This window comes from Mastacembelus armatus, chromosome 1 (assembly GCF_900324485.2).
Source record: "Mastacembelus armatus chromosome 1, fMasArm1.2, whole genome shotgun sequence".
In the NCBI taxonomy this organism is placed as follows: Eukaryota; Metazoa; Chordata; class Actinopteri; order Synbranchiformes; family Mastacembelidae; genus Mastacembelus; species Mastacembelus armatus.
In genome coordinates this window covers 23,724,680-23,745,107 of record NC_046633.1, presented here as the reverse complement: position 1 = coordinate 23,745,107, position 20,428 = coordinate 23,724,680, and the positions used below count along the sequence as shown (strand labels likewise).

At 40.0% G+C, this 20,428-nt stretch overlaps 2 protein-coding genes across 2 annotated transcripts; both read right to left on the bottom strand.

The window, feature by feature from the left end:
- Nucleotides 1–240: 240 nt before the first annotated feature.
- Nucleotides 241–15,005, bottom strand: jpt1a (Jupiter microtubule associated homolog 1a). The gene is made up of 5 exons (XM_026303300.1): nucleotides 14,817–15,005; nucleotides 13,049–13,191; nucleotides 3,342–3,439; nucleotides 2,279–2,306; nucleotides 241–1,711 (listed from the first exon to the last, which is right to left on the bottom strand). The coding sequence occupies exons 1-5, from the start codon at nucleotides 14,870–14,872 to the stop codon at nucleotides 1,578–1,580; spliced, it is 459 nt and encodes a 152-aa protein (XP_026159085.1). The 5' UTR covers nucleotides 14,873–15,005; the 3' UTR covers nucleotides 241–1,577.
- A 797-nt stretch (nucleotides 15,006–15,802) lies between these two features.
- Nucleotides 15,803–20,224, bottom strand: sumo2a (small ubiquitin like modifier 2a). Its single transcript, XM_026303301.1, has 4 exons — nucleotides 20,107–20,224; nucleotides 19,088–19,219; nucleotides 18,814–18,885; nucleotides 15,803–16,321 (listed from the first exon to the last, which is right to left on the bottom strand). The coding sequence occupies exons 1-4, from the start codon at nucleotides 20,125–20,127 to the stop codon at nucleotides 16,256–16,258; spliced, it is 291 nt and encodes a 96-aa protein (XP_026159086.1). The 5' UTR covers nucleotides 20,128–20,224; the 3' UTR covers nucleotides 15,803–16,255.
- Nucleotides 20,225–20,428: the final 204 nt, after the last annotated feature.

Sequence of the window (20,428 nt, the reverse complement as noted above, 5' to 3'; positions counted from 1 at the left end):
CGTCACTAAAGTGGAATGTTCTCAGTAAAATACCAACAACACTACAACTTTGCAATAAAGTTATGGTGATTGCAGCATTTTGGTTTAATTACTGTCAGGTTCATGTTTACCACTGGGAACACTGGGACTTGTGTATCACCTAACAGATGTTTCCAGCTATTCAGTGGCCTGTGTCTATTTTCGGTGCAGCACAAAGTAAAGAGTAACTCTTTTACTGAGTCAGGTAATACACACAGGAAATAAAGCCCATGATCAAAACTGATTTTTAATGTTCATTTCCACTTGTGCCCTTTCTTGAATTCAAATTTCTGCAGTGACTTACATCCAGCAACAGGAATTGGTACAGGATGCAAACAGACATGTCTGGCATCAAAACACATTAAGTTAAAATAGACACCACAGGAAGGAGATGTACTTCAAAGGTGTCTCTTACATGGCGGCTGGCTGACACAGCAGTCACACACATGACTCAACGAGACAGAAGCAGGAAGAAGATTAAATCTTGGTTTGAAAAACGCCACATGAAATGTACACAGCTCTGCATTTCCAGCGAGCAGGAACAGTAACAACTGTGGTGTGAAACGTATAAAAAAGGCTGAGCTGTCATAAGGTCACTTGTCAAACCTAGGATCAGTTTACCAGAAACACTTAAGTAGTCAGGATTAACAACATTCCACTGACTCGCAATGGAAAAAACCAAACAAGTTCTTGGTGATACTGGTAGGATGCAAACAGGGAAAACACCTCTTTTGACGTGGTAGCCAAATGCATGCAAACAAGTACGCTTTATTTTAGAGTAAGTTCTCCCTATAAAACATGGCACTGATGTTTCTAGACTCCCAACCTATTGGCTACAATATAAAAAAAGGCCTTTTTCCAATTCTGTTACCTGACACGTGACCTACAGTACTGAACTGAAGACAACTCTGCATTCTTTAGATGACAGTAATTTATGTGCCTCCTATGTCGACAGTAATACTATAATCAGTAGGAATCTAACTTCATGCAACAATTATACAACAATCTATCCACAAAAAAATAAACAACTAAGAAATTGGTAGAATTAAAAAAAAAAAAAAAAAAAATCTTCACAGAAACAATTCTTCTCACATTCATACGTTACAGACCAGACGTGCATGCAAGATCGGTCAAAACTGAACACAGTGCAAATGTGACAATTTTCTTTTTTGCTTGTGTTCCAGAAGCTGTTTGTATAATCACCTACATCACCGCAATAAATTTAGGGGAGAATTATCATTGGTTGACATTAAACAGTAAATGTGATCCTTGTACCCGTTCTGGCAGATCTAATGCATTACAGGGACAAAGGCAAACTTTGAACCATATACATACAAATACATAAAGTGCTTCTGTCAAAATAAACAAACAATAAAAACAGTACAAAATGGTTTCCAGAAAAGAGGTATCAAAACAATGCACTTGGGGGTGTGGAGAAGAACGCTGTCTGTTAGACACCAGGATTCCTGTGGTACAGACAAATGGGTGGGGTTCCTTGTGCAAAATAAAAAGATGAGTTCAGAGAATAGTAGAGGTAAAGAGGGGCAACTAAACGGGATTCAGCCCAGGATGAGGCTGGACTTGCCCCCAGGAGGATTCCTGCGGCTGGATGGTAGCCCTGTAGCGGGCTCCTCAGCTGCAGGGACCTCCTCCTGTTGCTCTGGGACTGCTTCAGGCTCAGCAGCACTGTTGACTGGAAACAAAATGAACACAAGGAAATGACCAAAGGCTTGTGGAAGTGATATCAGTCTGACTCAACATTCTTACATATCAGGACTAACTATCTCTACACTACAATATAAGAATGCAAGAACAATACTGTTTTATCAACATGTCCTATGCATGTTTCATCAGCTGGTCAGGGTGCAGGAACTTTTTGCCTGGGATACACCATTTTACCCTCATTTTTATAGCACAATATAATTTGCTATATGTAGAATTATAAATGCACATTTAAGATTACAGATACATTTCGCTATGATTTCTTTTTTTTTTTTTTTTTTTGTAAAAGGAGGTCACCTGTGTGTGAGCATATATACAGTACGTGGGTATGTATATGTGCACATACCCTGTATACATACAAGATTATATATATTTATGATGACATTCCACTGCTCTGTCCTTTGTTTTGACAACTGGGTCAGGATCTACTGTACAAACAGTTTTTCCTGCTTGATGTGTTTATGTTAAATGGTGTAGAAATCCTCCAACATGTAGGGCACAGGGAGATGCAAGTGTTATATGTGCTATATGTGCTTACCATTATCACGTACAGAATTTTCTCCATCCTAAAAAAGCAGAAAAGAAAATCATTAGGCCAACAGCCTACACTTCACACTGATGGGAAAAACGCACATGTACCGATTGATAAAATCTTGATAAATGTGTTGTGTGGTTTTCTTTGCTCATTGTTTATCTAATGGTGTTATGCTTTCATCTGAGGTGTACCAGGTTTGGCTGATGGTCAGTCCTTTAAGAGTTTGCCATCAAAGTACCCACTGACCTGAAGTTTTTTTCTTCTTTAACTTATTTTTCTTATGGTGGGTCAGCTAACTTTTTGTGATTTTGTTTCGATTATGATCCAGTGAAATGACAAGTTTACTGGTAAGTGACCAGGCCTGGTGGCCAATTGCGTGGTAATTTTGGCCTGCCTACATTTAGTGTTTTTATCTTATTTACTTTCGGGGGACTCATTATCAATAAAAATGCCCAACCCTTACCGTCTTTGTGGGGCAGACAGAAAGATAAAAAGATGAAAAGAGTTCTTAATGAGCAAATACAGCAAAGCGACTTATCTGCGTTAGATGGCACTTTTGGTACTCTTAAAGATAATGCTGTACCACCAAAAGGCTTATGTTCATGCTAATCTACAACTCCTAGAACAACACCAATGAAAACACTATCCAAAACAAAGAGCTGTACTGCAGACTTCAAAGTGCAGGTAAAGTCTGCAGCTGAATCAAAGTTGGGAGTGAGTCTTGGCGTTCACACAAACAGAGAGGGGGAGGAGGAACACCCATTTCACTTTCTTCCTGTTGTTGGCGGAGTTGCTTAATGTTACTTGACACAGATGAATGAATTTCATAATGCACTCTGCTTGTTGTTATGCCTAGACTACTGTTTTTGCTAACAGCGAGTAATATTCAGCTGCAACTTATAGTCTGGCAAATAAAGGAGACATTCTCTGAGACATTAGGGGAACATAAAGGGGAAAAAAGAAGTTTTTAATTCGGTTGGACTTCAGTTACTTCCTCATATGTTTTCCTGTACTCAGGTTTCACTTCATCTCTCTCCAGGACTCATGATCAGAAACGAGATCTTACTGTGGCCTGGCCATCTGTGGAGTGATTGGTGCTGTGGTTCCCTCCTCTCCTTAAAGGCGCTGACGGCTCACCACACAGCACACCTGTCGGCTTCCCACCTGGAAAAACCATACAACATACTGGCTGAAACAGATCAGCTTTCACATGCAAAGACAGCATCCTAGAAATGTTTATACTGTGATACACAGTATGTCAGATCATGGTAACATAAATAGTCTGATGAGGCAAAAAAAAAAAAAAAAAAAATCAAGCTGCCTGATTATTGTACAGGCTGTAAATAAGCAAAACACAACAAAACTGAGTGCACTAGAAAAGCTGGTAATAGTCTTTAGTTGTAAACTACACTAGGTGTAGGAGTTCTTCACAAAGTTGTATGATTAACTAATTACTTGAATGGCAGTGTCATTAGCTGAAATAAAAATGCCAAAAAGCAGATTTGTTTCAGAAAGGTGCTCGTCATACAGACCGACAAGAGTCAGGGGTCACAGAAAGGGCCAACAATCTCTGTCACTGTATAGAACAGCATTAAACCCATTGTTTAAGTATCATTTGTATTTGCTGCTAAAAACTAGACTGACGCTGCTCTAAGATGGCAAGGAAGGCAGCAGCTATGGAGGCTGCAGAGACAATTGCTCATTGTCAGAATGCTCCTGCAGGTTGTATTCACACAGGCCAAGATTACCAGTGTGTTAAAGGAACACAAAAGGCTGTTGGTGGAGGTGTATCGTTTCATGTGCCAGCAGAACATGAAATACAGTCTGGTACAATTCTAACTGGAAGAACACGTTCATATCTTTAAATGCTCATTAGACGCCAAAACAGAGCACAGTAGTTTGTTATGATCACACATAGGATTTTACATCTCAGGGAAATTTTCATGACGTCAACTATTTTAAGCAGTTTAAGTGCATACAACCACGCCCACAGCTTTGGGAGGTTCTTCCTGGGCATGTTCAAACATGACAATGCTAACATGCTGCTCTTAATCAGATGTAATACATACCATTTCCATAATCTTAAATCTTTGACTAAAGACAGTTGAAATTGCTACAAACAAATCTAGAAGCTGAAGAGAGATCATATTTCTCCTATACTAGCTTCTCTTCATTGCTCCTCAGGACCACACTCAGCTGTGCACCTCCATTTAGAAGAATCAGGACACTCTTTTGAAACCAGTGAAGTACACATTTTGGACAGAGAAGATAGATGGTTTGAAAGAGGTGTCATGTCCATATCCATGTCCAAGTGGAAAAACCCTCTCTCAACAGGGGTGGAGGACTCAGACATAATCTGTCTTCAATCTACCTGGCTGCTCTTTCAACTGTTCCCAGGAAATTAAGGAACAAACCTAATGTTTCTCAGGAACGACAGACTCTGCAGGTTCTGCAGACTGTTGGGGAATCAGAATGAGTCCATCATTAGACCTTAACGCCCTCTTCTGAGCTCCCCCTTTGGTCACTTAACGAGCCTATTCAGACCAGGTGTGAAGTGAAACCAACTCAGGGGCGTGGACTAACGACTCTCACCTGTTGTGCTTAGATCACTTAGTGAGCCTATTGGGCCCAAGGTGGAGTGAAACCAACCTGGGTAATATATTTGGAGGTTTCTGTCCAGCCTCTCTCAGACTGATGAAGCCACTTGGATGGGTGGTGAAATGTTTCACCTTTAAAGAACTGAAAGTCCAGTTGCCATGACTCGACCTCTAGACAAAAGCCGAATGGGAGGCAGAGTCTTTAGCTATCAAGCTCCTCTCCTGTGGAACCAGCTCCCAGTCTGGGTTCAGGAGGCAGACACTCTACTTTTAGGTCTAGATTTAAAACCTTTGACAAAGCATATAGTTAGGGCTGGCTTCAGGCAACCCTGAACCATCCCTTAGTTATGCTGCTATAGGCCTAGACTGCCCGAGGACCATCGGTGCACTGAGCTTCCCTACCCTACCCCTCCCCTCACATGTATATTCCACCATTAAATGTCACTAACCTTGTGCTCTCTCTCTCCCCTAGTTTGTGCTCTCTCCCTCTCTCTCTGTTCTCTCTGTACCTTCTGCAGGTGTCCCTGGTCCTGGAGCTGTATATCGCTGATGTGCAGTTACTGGTCCCACCAACCAGCAGTGTCTATCTGTTGTTTATTGTTGCTGTTCTTTTCTCTCTGCTCTATCCTATCCAAATTGCCTATTTGGGTGAGTTTGGGTGGCGCCCCCTGTTGGTGTTGCTCTCCGGGTAAGCGAATCACTTTTGTATTGCAAGCGTGTCGTGTTGTGTGTGTTGTATAGTTCGTCTACAGACTAGCAACAGACTAGCTATAGTTTAACACACCTAAAAACTAACTAGCTAAACTCTAAACAATCCATTAACTGCTACATTCCGGTACTAGTCAAGTACCTTTTAATTTTGACCGGTATTTATTGCTATTTCCTGACTTAGCGCTCGTTAGCCTACCGGTTAGCTTAACTAGCTAGTTAGCTTAGCTAACATGGCCTCTCCCTCTCTCTCTCTTTCTTGCTCGGTGTGCCACATGTTTAGTTATTCCTCTGCCTCCTTTAGTGATAATGATTCCTGTAATAAGTGTAAGGTTCTGTTAGCCTTGGAGGCGAGGATCACTGATTTGGAAGTGCGGCTCCACACCTTCGAACAAAAGCCAGCAAGCCTAGCCCCGTTAGCTGGTGTGGAGCCACCGAACTTATGGTCTGTTAGCGGTCCAAGGGCAGCTCCGGTTCAGCCCGGAGAATTAGCCTGGGCGACGGTCCGACGGAAACGTACTCCTAAGCAGAAGCCCACGGCTCATCACCTGCCTGTTCACGTTTCTAATAGATTTTCCCCGCTCAGCGACACACCCACTGAGAAACCGACTCTGATAATTGGCGATTCCATAGTCAGAAACGTGAAGCTAGAGACTCCAGCGACCATAGTCAAATGTTTCCTGGGGCCAGAGCGACATCAAGTCAAATCTGAAGCTGCTGGCTAAGGCTAATCGTAAATATGGGAAAATTGTTATTCACGTCGGCAGCAATGACACCCGATTACGCCAATCGGAGGTCACTAAAATTAAAGTTGAGTCAGTGTGTAACTTTGCTAAATTAATGTCGGACTCCGTAGTTTTCTCTGGACCCCTCCCCAATCTGACCAGCGATGACATGTTTAGCCGCATGTCGTCGTTCCGTCGCTGGCTGTCTAGGTGGTGTCCAGCAAACGACGTGGGCTTCATAGACAATTGGGCCACTTTCTGGGGAAAACCTGGTCTGGTAGCGAGAGACGGCATCCATCCCACTTTGGATGGATGCTTAAAGGCAGGGTGCCTTTAAGCAGTCTAGTCGGGATGGGGTCTAAGAGACACGTTGATGATTTCGATGAAGCAACTACTGATGTAAATTCAGAGAGATCTATGGGAGAGAAGCAGTCTAAACATAACTGAGGTCCTACAGATGATTCAAGAGCTACTGTAGTAGAAGATTCATTTATTGCAGGTATAGGAAGCATCTGCTGAATTTTATCTCTAATAGTTGTGATTTTATTTGTAAAGAAACTCAAAGTCATCACTGCTGAGAGCTAAGGGAACACTGGGCTCAACAGAGCTGTGACTTTTTGTCAGCCTGGCTGCAGTGCTGAAAAGAAACCTGGGATTGTTCTTATTTTCCTCTATTAGTGATGAATAGTATGCAGTTCTGGTTTTACGGAGAGCTTTTTTATATGTTAATAGACTGTTTTTCCAGGCTAGAAAAATTTCCTCTAAGTTTGTGGAACGCCACTTCCTTTCCAGCCTTCGTGATGCCTGCTTTAAGGTACGAATATGTAAATTATACCATGGGGCTAGTCTTCTCTGATTCACTAACTTCTTTTTCAGAGGGGCTACAGAATCAAGCATTTCACGCAGTGAGGTTACAGCGCTGTCAACAACATGATCAATTTGGTAGGGAGTGGGATTGAAGCAGCTGCCCTCCACTATGTTTATACTTGGCATAGATGTAAATAAAGATGGAATAATTTTCTTAAATTTATTAACAGCGTTGTCGGATAAACATCTGCTGTAGTGGAATTTTCTTCCAAACGCTGCATGATCCATCATTTTAAAAATCAATCATGGCAACTGCACTTTGTTGAGTCGAAATGTTTCACCACTCATCCATGTGGCGTCTTCAGTTAAATGAACAGATTAAATTTTTCACCAACATACATTTAAGTGTCTAAAATTAATCCTGACAATGGACATGAAATAGTCATACATTCTCAATCAAAACTCAGAAAAGTGAACTTCATGGTTGGACTGCACAAAAGATCAGGGGATAAACAAAGACATTAGGCTTCATCCTCTGGGTGTCATGAATATCTGTATCAAATTTCATGGCAATGTGTCTAATAGTTATTTTATTTCAGTCTGGACCAAAGTATTGGAAATAGACATTCCTTGACAATGCTAATGTGTTGAACAATAGACGTTGTTTGAAAAGTCTCCAGTGTCAGCTCGAATATACATCACTGAACAAAAGTATATGAGGATTATTGTATCAACCTGCTCTGTGGGAAAATTGAGTTGCTAGCAAAGACAAAACATTTACATTTAAGTGTTGTTTCCAGAAGCAATCAGGGGCTCACAGGAAGCACAGATGCTATAACTGGCTCTAAGATAATAAGAAAGTAAATATTATAACAACATGCAAGACCTTATCAAAGAAGGGACTGTCCGTGAAATGATTTCACCTCATTACACCAAAACTGGAACATAACAGGGGGAAATTACATTTCTGAACTCACTCACTAGAAATTATGGCCCACATTACATTTTCCATTCCTTTGTAAACTGCTCCTACAGACTTCCTACAAACTTCCTTTTTCCCTGTGGGGAAATTTCAGGTCACAGAAGTTTCACTTCCAAAATGTTTATTTTTAATAAAAAGAAAAACGCAATCACGGTCTGCTGTGTAGGCTTTTCTCCATGTGAACTAAGAGTGTTTTGTATGTCTTTTCAATACCCTTATTGACAGGCTTAATGTCATCACAGGAGCAGGACTCTGGGGCACTTTGGGGAAAGTTCTGGCATTTAAAAGAAGTCAGTTTTTTTGATCATCACAACATATCTTTGAAAGAGGATATGGCCAGAGGTCTCTAACCCTGGTCCTCAAGTGCTTCCGTCCCGCAGGTTTTCAAACTATCCCTCCCCTTACAGCTTCTGATTGGCTGAACACAGGTGATCCAGGTAATCAGCAGTGGGTAGTAATGTTTCTAGTTTATCCATTTACAGCTGTTTGATATGATGCCTTACTTGTTCCACAGTGCAATATGTGCCATTTAACTTCATCCCTTGCCAGTGAATGTTTCTATTGTAAATGTACCTTTTTAGTTAATTTGTGTATGTTGAATTGGTACATCACATGCACCCAATTAGTTTATCTTCTGTTTACATTTTTTGTTTATGACATAAAGAATCGTATTTTGAATGGATACCATGAGGTGCTGCTGTCTGACTAGTGGAATTTTCATGGGTCATGAATAAGTGATCAGTCTGGTATTGAGTTTTTTTTTTTTATCCTGCAAATTTGTCAATTAGACTTTCTGTTTGCAAGAACAACAGTAAAGTGAATGGAAGAGAAACATAAAGGTACAAAGTAAATAAGTACATTTATTCAAGTACTGTTCTTAAAATCTATATATTTATTTCTATTTCTTAGTACTACTTTTATATGCTACAGTAAAGTCATGTTTTGGCAAAGAAGAACAAAGTCTATTAGGTTTATCTTATCTGAACACAATATTTGATTTTATTGATAAAGAATAAAATTGAGAGAAATCAATTCCTGAGAATGGTCTCATATTAAAGTTTAATGTCAAGTTACTCCAACTACCTATATTGCACAACACAGTCTGCAGTGACACCAAAAATGGAAAGAAGAGTTACAAAATGCTTACAAGATTCCTATCCAAAGAAAACACAACCAGGACTAAAAGTTCATTTCTGTTTACAAATGTGAGAAGTAAAAAGAGGAATAGTGTATGTGAGCTGACTTCGTTCAGTTGAGAGGGCCACAACAATAACTTTCACTGAATGTGAGAACTAAAAGAAGGAAGAAGGAAATGCTGGAAGGAAACAGTGCGATTGTTTGTGCATGTCACAAAGGATTTTTTGGATAATATCCTCTGTAGGCATTATTGTGTTTCTGACTGACAAAAGCAGGATTTTTTGTAAAGAAAACAATTTCTTTTATTTAGGGTGTTCTACAGTGCAAAGTCTCTTACCAGATTCACTTTAGAAGTAACACTACTCCCAAAATAATTATTGTTTTGCAACTGGATAACATCAAGAAGAATTTCCAGGAAATACAAATATGGTTAAATCCATCAATACTCTAATTCAACACATGCAGTTTTCACTTACATCAAATCAGTGTGGACTACTGAATCCTCAAAAGACGACATTCTCAATAGCTGTAAAAACTGTTGCATCCCTTTCCTCAGCACAGTCGTTTTATCCTCAGGTCATGTACTGCGGCCAAAACATTCAAAGAATCCCCTATTTTCCACCCACTGGAGTAATACTCAGGAAGCATTTCGACACATTGTGACGACTTGTATTAGTGAAATTATGTCCTCTTGGGGTGTACAACTTCACTATCACGCATTTGTTTTGTTTTTTCACAGGAAATTACTTTGGTGATTACTACCAAATGCTAAGCAGAATGAATTCATATATCGTCCTGAGACCCAGCCTATTCATTTATGTCCTATGCAGTCTCCATTTTGTCTCCGCATGAAAACAAATTTCCCCTCATCCCTCCCAAACCTTTAAGAGTCTGCTTGTCAAATTTCATATGTATGCATAAATGTATAGGTCTAATAATTTAAAATTAAGCTAAACTTAGTTTCATTTTTAAATTCAAGTTACTTTGACACAGTGACATCATCAGCCATATTTTGTAGAATGGTTTGCTGGGACGGCAGCATTTCAACAGGAAGGGAGTGGACACACTGATCAAGATGGCTGTGTCCTGGGAATTTCCTTGGACCAGTGCTGCTGGTGGGAGACAGCACTTGGGTATTGTAATCCCAGGTGCATGAAAGAGACATACAGCAGGCCCTTCCTTCCTGCAGCCATCAGACTGTTCAACCAGCACTGCTCCCTGTAGACATAATACCAACTACGATACTAGACTGATTCATCTATAGTATTTCTATAGAGTTGTTGAAACTGGACATCTTGTTGTGAAGAATGGAAATACAGTACCAATTACTTGGCCAAGAGAGGCATAAGATTCAACAAACTCAGTTTCGTCTGGCGTTTACTGCAAAGATGTATGTGTCCAAAACAGTACCAATAGCACACTACTACTACTACAATAAAGGTGCAATGTGTAAACTGTGAAATATTTAGCAATATTTAGTAGTGAAATTGCAGAATGCAACCTTCTGAGCACCTCCATCACTCCCCATCCCAACCATTTCCAGATATGAGGGAGGGTGCGATGGCTGTCATCTTTAAAACAAAATGTCTAGAGCCAGTCTCTGGTTTGTCCTTTTGAACCTGTTCCCTATGGAGATTTAAAATGCTCATTCTAAGATTAAGAAAATGAAGCAGTTGATATGTTCTAATAATTACATACTAATGACAACATATTTATAAATACTATATTCCATTTCTACTAACAGATTGCTCTAAATATTACACATTATACCTTTAACTGATGATAAAGCACTACTGTAAAAAACCTTGGAGTTATTTTTGACCAGGACATGTCCTTTAACTCACACATAAAACAAATTTCTAGAACTGCATTCTTTCACCTGCGCAACATTTCCAAAATTAGGAACATCCCGTCTCAAAATGATGCAGAAAAACTAGTCTATGCATTTGTTTCCTCAAGGCTAGATTACTGTAACTCATTACTATCTGGATGTCCTAATATCTTAATAAAAAGCCTCCAATTAATCCAGAATGCCGCAGCCAGAGTCCTGACAGGAACTAGCAAGAGAGATCATATTTCTCCTATATTGGCTTTTCTTCATTGGCTCCCTGTAAAATATAGAATAGAATTTAAAATCCTTCTTCTCACATACAAATCCCTTCATAATCAAGCTCCTTCATACCTTAAAGACCTCATAGTACCATATTATCCCAATAGACCACTTCGCTCTCAGAGTGAAGGCCTACTTGTGGTTCCCAGAGTTCTCAAAAGCAGAATGGGAGGCAGAGCCTTTAGCTATCAAGCTCCTCTCCTGTGGAACCAGCTCCCAGTCTGGGTTCAGGAGGCAGACACTCTCTGTACTTTTAAGGCTAGACTTAAAACCTTCCTCTTTGACAAAGCGTATAGTTAGGGCTGGCTTCAGGTAACCCTGAACCATCCCTTAGTTATGCTGCTATAGGCCTAGACTGCCCGAGGACCATCGGTGCACTGAGCTCCCCTCTCCTCTCTTCCTCTCCTCCCCCCTCACATGTATATTTCACCATTGAATGTTACTAACCTTGTGCTCTCTCTCTCCCCTAGTTTGTGCTCTCTCCCTCTCTCTCTGTTCTCTCTGTACCTTCTGCAGGTGTCCCTGGTCCTGGAGCTGTTTATCGCTGATGTGCAGTTACTGGTCCCACCAACCTGCAGTGTCTATTTGTTGTTTATTGTTGCTGTTCTTTTCTCTCTGCTCTATCCACTCACCCCAACCAGTCGAGGCAGATGGCCGCCCAAACTGAGCCCGGTTCTGCTGGAGGTTTTTTCTTCCGTTAAAGGGAGTTTTTTCCTCTCCACTGTCGCCAAGTGCTTGCTCATAAGGGAATTGTTGGGTTCTTAGTTTTAGTTTTTGTAAAGTGCCTTGAGATGATTTGTATTGTGATTTGGCGCTATACAAATAAAATTGAATTGAATTGAATTAACTGAAATACAAATAGCCCAATTAGACACTGACGCCTATAGGCTGACAGTAGTATAGAAAAAGACAATATATATATATATATATATATATATGCTTTGAAAAATAAACATGAAAAGAGTGAAACACAAGCCAATGATTTTCTCCAGAGTTGCACTCGGAGATCGGGATTTTCCAACATTATTTTTTGCACAGTACTAGAAAAGATTTTAAAAGGGGAGGGGCTAGAATACATATTTTTAGCTTAAATGCTGTTGAAGAGCTACAGGAAAAAAAATGTTCTAGCAAACTGGGAACATAAATGACATACTTCCTCTTAGATATTTCCTCTTTCAGTAGCATTTACTTTATCATTTTACTGTTGAGGGGGACTTTTTTGAAATGCCAGCCTTATATAACAATGAGCAGCCATAGTATAAAGCCATTCTAAGAAAACCTCAGTGATCTTTTACCAATGAATTAGGATGAATCTGCCACAAGGAAACTTGAAAATCATTTTTAGAGTTCTACAATAAACCCTGTGATCTAATTAGAACTTAAATTCAGTTCTTTATAAATAATTCCGATCTCCGCAACCTTGAGAAACATCCTGACTACTAGAGAATGACTGAATATCTGAAGACAGGTTAAAGATAGCCTGATAGAGAAATCAAATCTTTATTTAGGCACCTAAATGCATTTTGTACATTCAGCTGTCTAAGACAGGAGCCTGAGGATGTAGAGGGAGAGACAAAGAACTTCTGGCTTGTGATCTATTTTGGTTTTATGTTTACTCCAGCATCCATAAATAAGATGAATATGAGAGGCTGAATAATAAGCTCCGACACTAATATAACACATTTTTTACGATAAGGTAATATGTACCTGGTGGGTTGTTCCTTCGATTAGCATAGGGGTCCTCTGGCTCTGCAAAAACACTGGAGGCCATCTTATTTTTCCGGACAGGTGGTTTCTCCTCATCTGCACCAAGTGAAATGTTCGAGCCACCTCCAGGAGGGCGCAAAACCCTGGAAAGAGACATGGTCAGCACCGTTACTGTTTTGACTTAAACTAGCAGGGAGGTTTTATTACAGCTAATTAATGTGGCTGTAAAAAAATTTTTGCAGATATATTCAAGAGGCGAGCAAAGACGAGTTGGTCCCAGCCGAGGTCACGTGAAATGCATGTTTCACACTGAACTTTAAATTGCTGAAGATTCATGAAAACAATCCCTATAATGTGCCTGTGTGGACTTAATATGTTGGCTGCTGCAATGCATGCTTGTGCTGCTGCGCTGGCTCAGTTGGTGAGCATAAGATATAACTGGTTACCTTTAACAATAATTATATAATATTATTTCCATCAATCCATTATCTATACCTTCTTATTCCTTAACCAGGGTCACAGGGATCTGCTGGAGCCTATCCCAGCTCTCTTTGGGTGAAAGGCAGGGGTACACCCTGGACAGGTCACCAGTCCATCACAGGGCCACATAGAGACAAACAACCTCACACACTCACACTCACTCCTATGGGCAATTTAGAGTCACCAATCAACCTGACATACATGTTTTTGGACTGTGGGAGGAAACCAGAGTACCTGGAGAAAACCCACACAAGCACAGGGAGAACATGCAAACTCCACACAGAAAGGTCCCTGATGGGTTTCAGACCAGGAACCTACAGTGCTAACCACCAGTGCTTCCCCCATATTATTATTTAATGTGTTAATATTTAGGTAAATCAAATACACCTTTCTGTATAACGTAGTAGAGTTCAACAGCACTACTAAATACAGCCTCCAAAATTACCTTCCTGAGGGCTGGATTTACTGCAGGGCTATTGTGTTAAAAGTGACCTTTTAACCTAATGAACTGGCAACTATGTGCATCCTATAAGATTTGTACTATATTGTTATATACTAATACTGATTATGTATTTTTCTCTAAAATGGAAACTTACCACTTACTACTCACTCTTACTGCAATGAATTAATAAGCATTATTCCAGTTTTAACTAGCTACATTGCTACGATGACAAATAACCTACAGGCTATCTGTATATAACGTTAGCGTTAATGACAGGTGTGGCCAGCCGTAACAGGAACCCTTGATCGCCTGAATGAGGCCAATACGCAGGGCAGACTGATGGTGCCTCATTGTACATCCATGTTCATCTTGCTTCCGGATCTGACAGCCGCTGGGCCCCACCCAACCGATGCCTGTTTCATCTTCAGACAATAAATACGAAAAATTAACGAGGAAATAAACACACGGGTCAGAGCAAATGGCTACAGACCGAACGTTACATTTGCTACAGAGCCGCCTCGGAAAGCGGCTTCACTACAAAAGGCAGGCTAACGTACATGTGTGCTATCATGCTAGCTAACGTTAAAAATGGCAATGGTCCATCTTAACGGACAAAAACGGGAAGGTGTGGTACCCGGTTTTATCTCCGCATCGTCACCCCAGGCTTCGTTTCCAACCATTTCGAGGCTGTTAATCAACAATTACAGACGAGGGTCAAAAAGAAAACGTTTAAAAATGTGACGCCAACCTAAACGGCGTTAAAGTTAAAGCTCCAATGATGCCGGACTTGTTGGCTTCATCATGGTGGCTAACGGGCGACACAGCGGCCTTAACGGTGCCGTTTACCTGGAACTGCTTTTAGTACCGGGCTCCATCCCTTGAAATGTTGTGGTCGTCGTCATTTTTGCACGTCTTCAAAAGATCAATGAATCTGACAGGATACACGCGAATTAAATAGCAGTACTTCACCGCCTTATCATTGTCTATCCACCTAGAGCCCAGTGATCAACCTGTCTGTCTGGACCAACGTCAAACTGCCACAGGTAGATACTGGATTTCCGATCAGAATTTCAAAATAATATAGATATTAACCTGACAAATAAAGGTTACGGATAAATTGAATTACATTTAATCATATTTTAATTATTTATTAAGGAGTACATGACTTAAAGGTTTTTTCTTCATTCTACTTCATATATATGAAGTGTATATGTCAAACGGAAAAAACGGTACCGCCGGCCTGTCTCTGAAACCATTATTGTGGAAAGGAAGTTTCTACAGTCTAAGTACCGCCCACAAAAGACGACAGCTCCGTCTTTGATTGGATCCAGCCAAATTAATCAAGCTTATGATTGGATAAAATATTTACATGGCATACACATTCAATAATGTGATGTCGCCTCAGTCAATTCTCGTGTATTGAAAGTGTTTGTATAGCACTGTTAATCATAATCTTGCACAAGAAAATGTTTTCAGAAACGTTTGATTTTTTTTAAAGTGAAGCTGTTATCAGATTAATCGTATGTGCATGATGGAGACTATCAGAGGGATAAATTGCAGTGGTCCCGCAGTAACCATTTTCATCTAAAGTGAGGATAATTTGATCGTGCGATTTCAACATAAGAAAAACATACAAACAAAAGCTGAGACAAAAAATACCAAATAGTAACTAAAACTGCATCATTTTAGCATTTCATCTCTGGTTAAGCACTTTACTGCTGCAGGCTAAGAAACCAAATGCACAGTTTGAATTAGTATTTTACCTGCTCATTCTTTTAATTCTACTGAAATAAACAACTTACGTTTCCTTAACACAAATGACAAAGACGTACTTAATTAAAAAAAAAAAAAATCAATTTATTCCAATAATACATTTTTAAAACAGCAACAGATGTCAGTGAATTTAAAACGCAGGCTTACTTGACCACAATAACAAAATTCCACCTGAATCAAAACCTCAATGACATAAGTATAAAAACAGAAACAAGGACCAAGGAATTTTCCCAACACTCTAAAAGAAAATTATCAAGACAAGCTTTTAATTTCTTCAGCACATTAGAGATGCTGCAGCTTACAAGTTGTCTATACTGCGAGGTTCAGACATGTTAACACATGAATGACAGTGTGATAAAATCTATCTACAACACCTGTGCTGCTGCTTTCAAGCATTTTGTAAAAGTATTCCACTGGATGATATCAACACTGGTCATGAGCATTTGAAGACTGGGCATAACAAACGCCAAGGGACGAAAAGGGGAGGTAGGGATGTTCGTAGGAAACAGTCTTTAAAGTGAAGAACCTCCGGTCTGCTGCTGGAACACATCAATTGTATCTTCATCCTCCATTTCTAACTGTAAGAAAAAGAGTTCAGAGTGGTTGTTAGATTGTGTAAAAGAAATTGGCATTATTTCGGTGACTTTACTACATTTATCTGGGAGTGGAGAAACATATTTCCTGAATTTTCACCACCTCAGCAATACCCTATGTATAAATATTGCCTTATTCACTAAGTATCAGAATGACTGCTGCTGTGGAAAAGCCCTTGTTAATGATGTTCTACTTTTTCCTCTTGATTTGTTCCTACTAATCTCAATACTTACTGTATGAGCTTCTCAGTAACTACATTTTTGCTTCCTGTACTTGCAATAAATGAATCTTCTACTACAGTAGCTCTTGAATCATCTGTAGGACCTCAGTTATGTTTAGACTGCTTCTCTCCCATAGATCTCTCTGAATTTACATCAGTAGTTGCTTCATCGAAATCATCAACGTGTCTCTTAGACCCCATCCCGACTAGACTGCTTAAAGGCACCTGCCATTAATGAACTCATCTTTATTGGACTTGGTAAATTTATCTCCAGTATCAGGCTACGTACCACGGGCCTTTAAGACTGCAGTAATCAAACCTTTACTCAAAAAGCCTAGTCTTGATCCAGGAGTCTTGGCTAATTATAGACCAATATCCAACCTGCCATTTATTTCTAAAATCCTAGAAAAAGCTGTTGCTAAGCAGCTATCAGACCACTTACAAAGGAATGAACTATTTGAAGATTTTCAATCAGGATTTAAAGCACATCATAGTACAGAAACAGCACTGTTGAAAGTTACCAACGATCTTCTCTTAGCCTCAGATAATGGACTTGTTTCTATACTTGTCCTCCTAGACCTTAGTGCAGCATTCGACACCATTGACCACAACATCTTATTATAGAGACTGGAGCATGTGATTGGTATCAGAGGAATAGCGTTAAAGTGGTTCCAATCCTATTTATCGGACAGATTCCAGTTTGTTCATGTCCATGATGAACCTTCCACACGAACAAAAGTTAGTTATGGAGTTCCACAAGGCTCCGTGCTAGGACCGATTCTGTTCACCCTAGAACTGCATTCTTTGACCTGCGTAACATTGCCAAAATTAGGAACATCCTGTCTCAAAATGATGCAGAAAAACCAGTCCATGCATTTGTTACCTCAAGACTAGATTACTGTAACTCATTACTATCTGGATGTCCCAATATCTCCATAAAAAGCCTCCAATTAATCCAGAATGCCGCAGCCAGAGTCCTGACAGGAACTAGCAAGAGAGATCATATTTCTCCTATATTGGCTTCTCTTCACTGGCTCCCTGTAAAATATAGAGTAGAATTTAAAATCCTTCTTCTCACATACAAATCCCTTCATAATCAAGCTCCTTCATACCTTAAAGACCTCATAGTACCATATTATCCCAATAGACCACTTCGCTCTCAGAGTGCAGGTCTACTTGGGGTTCCCAGAGTTTCCAAAAGCAGAATGGGAGGCAGAGCCTTTAGTTATCAAGCTCCTCTCCTATGGAACCAGCTCCCAGCCTGGGTTCAGGAGGCAGAAACTCTCTATACTTTTAAGGCTAGACTTAAAACCTTCCTCTTTGACAAAGCATATAGTTAGGGCTAGCTTCAGGCAACCCTGAACCATCCCTTAGTTATGCTGCTATAGGCCTAGACTGCCCGAGGACCATCGGTGCACTGAGCTCCCCTACCCTTGTTTCACTATAATAATGATAAACATGTTTAAATCAACAGTGTCCTAAAATGCAATATGACGATCCTAGGACCCTTAAAACAGCATCCACCTGCTGACATTTGTATAGCATTTCTGTAGAATAAGGCTGTAGTAACATTTATATTTTTTTCATCACATTACATACTTAGTAAATTGAATATCAAATAATTAAACATGTAAACATAAACATATATTTACTGCTAGAGTTCTCCATGTAAGAAAGCTTTTTTTGATTTTATGCTTTCACAAATGCTGTTGTGTCACCATATGCTTTTTTTTTTTTTTAAATACTGGAAGAGCATGTAACATAGAAACTGACAACACAGCATAAAATTATGGATGTCATGCACAATGCCTAAGTTAGCAATTCTGTAAATATTAGTCGCCGTTGAAGCTAAAAATGCATCATCAATATTTTTCATCAACATAATTGTTTTTTTTATTAATGCTTTGTTTCCTTATGTGTTATCTGCGTTTGATTTATAAGTTTACAGAGTCAACTCCTTAAAACAGACATCTTGAACATCACCAGTTTAAACCTGCAGTGTTGCATTTTAATATGTGATCGTATGTTTTCATTTTGTTTAGGGCTGAATTATAGTGTCAAAATAAAACACATTAATAGTCCATTTTTTTCTTGGAGGAAAATGAATCATCTAGATTAGTCAACTAATATGTAAACTATTCATCAGATTGATTACTGGCAGTGCTAACTGTAAGGTGTGCGTTTGTTTTCTCATTCAACAAAAGTTCAAGATAACAGAAAGGGCGCTGATATGCACGTTAAAGGGTATAACATTACCTGCGAGGGAGTGTCTGTTTCATTGATTGGTTGTCCGTCAAACCGAAATCGTATTTGCCTCATTGACAGCCCCTGTGTGGACAAACAGTGAAATCTTACGATTAAAATATTGATAATCAACTCTCCAGGGTATTCCGGTGACCAAAAGTTTGTGTGACTGTTAGTGAGAGATGATCAATTTAAATTCCAAGACATAAGTCTCAGTTTTAAGAACCACCTGAACTTTAAAGAATTATTTCTTTCAAGTAGCATTGTTACTGTGCAGCAGCCTCACCTGCCGTTCACAATAAGCTTTCATCAGTTTGCTGAGAGGAGTGTGCCTTTTGATCTTGAACTGCACCACTGAGCCATCCTGCCCTGCCACCTTCAGGTTGATGTGCTCATTGTTCTCCGTCTTCACTCCCTCCTGGAAGAAGGAAAAACAAACAATTACTAAATTAATTCAACAAAAAATGATGATACACAAGAACCTTGTTAGTATGTGACCTCCAGCAAGTGTAATGCATGTGCCCCCAAATTCAAAAACACCAATTGGGTTGACAGCAATTCAGATGCAACAAGCCCTATGACTTTGGACAAAAGCAATAATAAATATATATTTCTTCTTTACACTGAAGACAATAGAAAACGTATGTGCATCAGGTTGCAATGCCGGTTATAGGTGCCTGGCTGCACCTGCTGGGCACAGACCTGGGGACCGGTATGGTTAGTGAACAGCTACACCGTTAGCATTTAGCACGTCCATTCACAATGGCCTACAACTTACAATGCCCATCGTCCTAGCCAGGATGGAGATCACAGCTTTATTTACAGTCCTGAGAGCGAGCTGGTGATGAGCAGGTTTCTATTTCATATGATTACCGTCAGCAGTTAACCGGTTTCCTCACACTATTTATTGCGGCCCGTTGCTGTTTTGTACGTTACTGCGGTCTGTACAGTTAACGTTGCACTTTTCCTCGGTTTTTTCTACCTGGATATCAATATCACTCCACGGCATAAAAGTACCACTAATACTGAGAGCACAGTTTAAGATGTGTTGGCTAAACACGTTTATAAAGACCATTAATGAGGATTTCTTTCATTTTTGCTCGAGTTAGCCACGTTAGCTTATTATGCTAACTTCACCCGTTAGCCGCTAACGCGCTAGCTCAGGTTGTTAGCATTCGGTTTTATTTACGCGCCCGCTGACGAAGTGACCTGACAGCCAGCCTTTCATGGTGCCATCTCCACGATTACCGCGCACGAATTACGTACCCACTGTCAATAAACCCTCGTACAACACACGCTCCTCACCTTGGGTTTTTCATCTGCCATGGCTCCTGCGGTGTCTGTCTGCGCTGATTCTGCTGCGGCTGCGCTATCCGGCGCGCCACTTTGCGTCAGCCGCGGCGCACACAGCTGCGCCACTTCAGCAGAGCGCTCATAAAAGTACTGCACTAAGTAATTTTGCTGCTACGACATATAATTTTATACTTCTCCACATTTCAAATGGAAAATTTCTATTTCCCCCTTAATGCATCAGCAATACCAGTGCAGCTTTACGCATGATATAAAAAAGAATCACTCTACTGGGTAAGTTTTGTTTTTAGTGCATTAACTTCATTTGTAAAAGACT

Bases quoted from the DNA above. Each gene is read 5' to 3' on its own strand.
- sumo2a (XM_026303301.1), bottom strand. From the start codon at position 20,127: ATGGCAGATGAAAAACCCAAG. The intron at 18,886-19,087 runs GTGAGGCTGCTG...TTGTCCACACAG, and splicing joins AAGCTTATTGTGAACGGCAG to GGGCTGTCAATGAGGCAAAT. The intron at 16,322-18,813 runs GTAATGTTATAC...TTTTTCTTACAG, and splicing joins AAACAGACACTCCCTCGCAG to TTAGAAATGGAGGATGAAGA.
- jpt1a (XM_026303300.1), bottom strand. From the start codon at position 14,872: ATGACGACGACCACAACATTTCAAGGGATGGAGCCCGGTACTAAAAGC. The intron at 13,192-14,816 runs GTAAACGGCACC...GTCTCTTTCCAG, and splicing joins GGTACTAAAAGCAGTTCCAG to GGTTTTGCGCCCTCCTGGAG. The intron at 2,307-3,341 runs GTAAGATCTCGT...CTGCTTTTTTAG, and splicing joins CCACAGATGGCCAGGCCACA to GATGGAGAAAATTCTGTACG.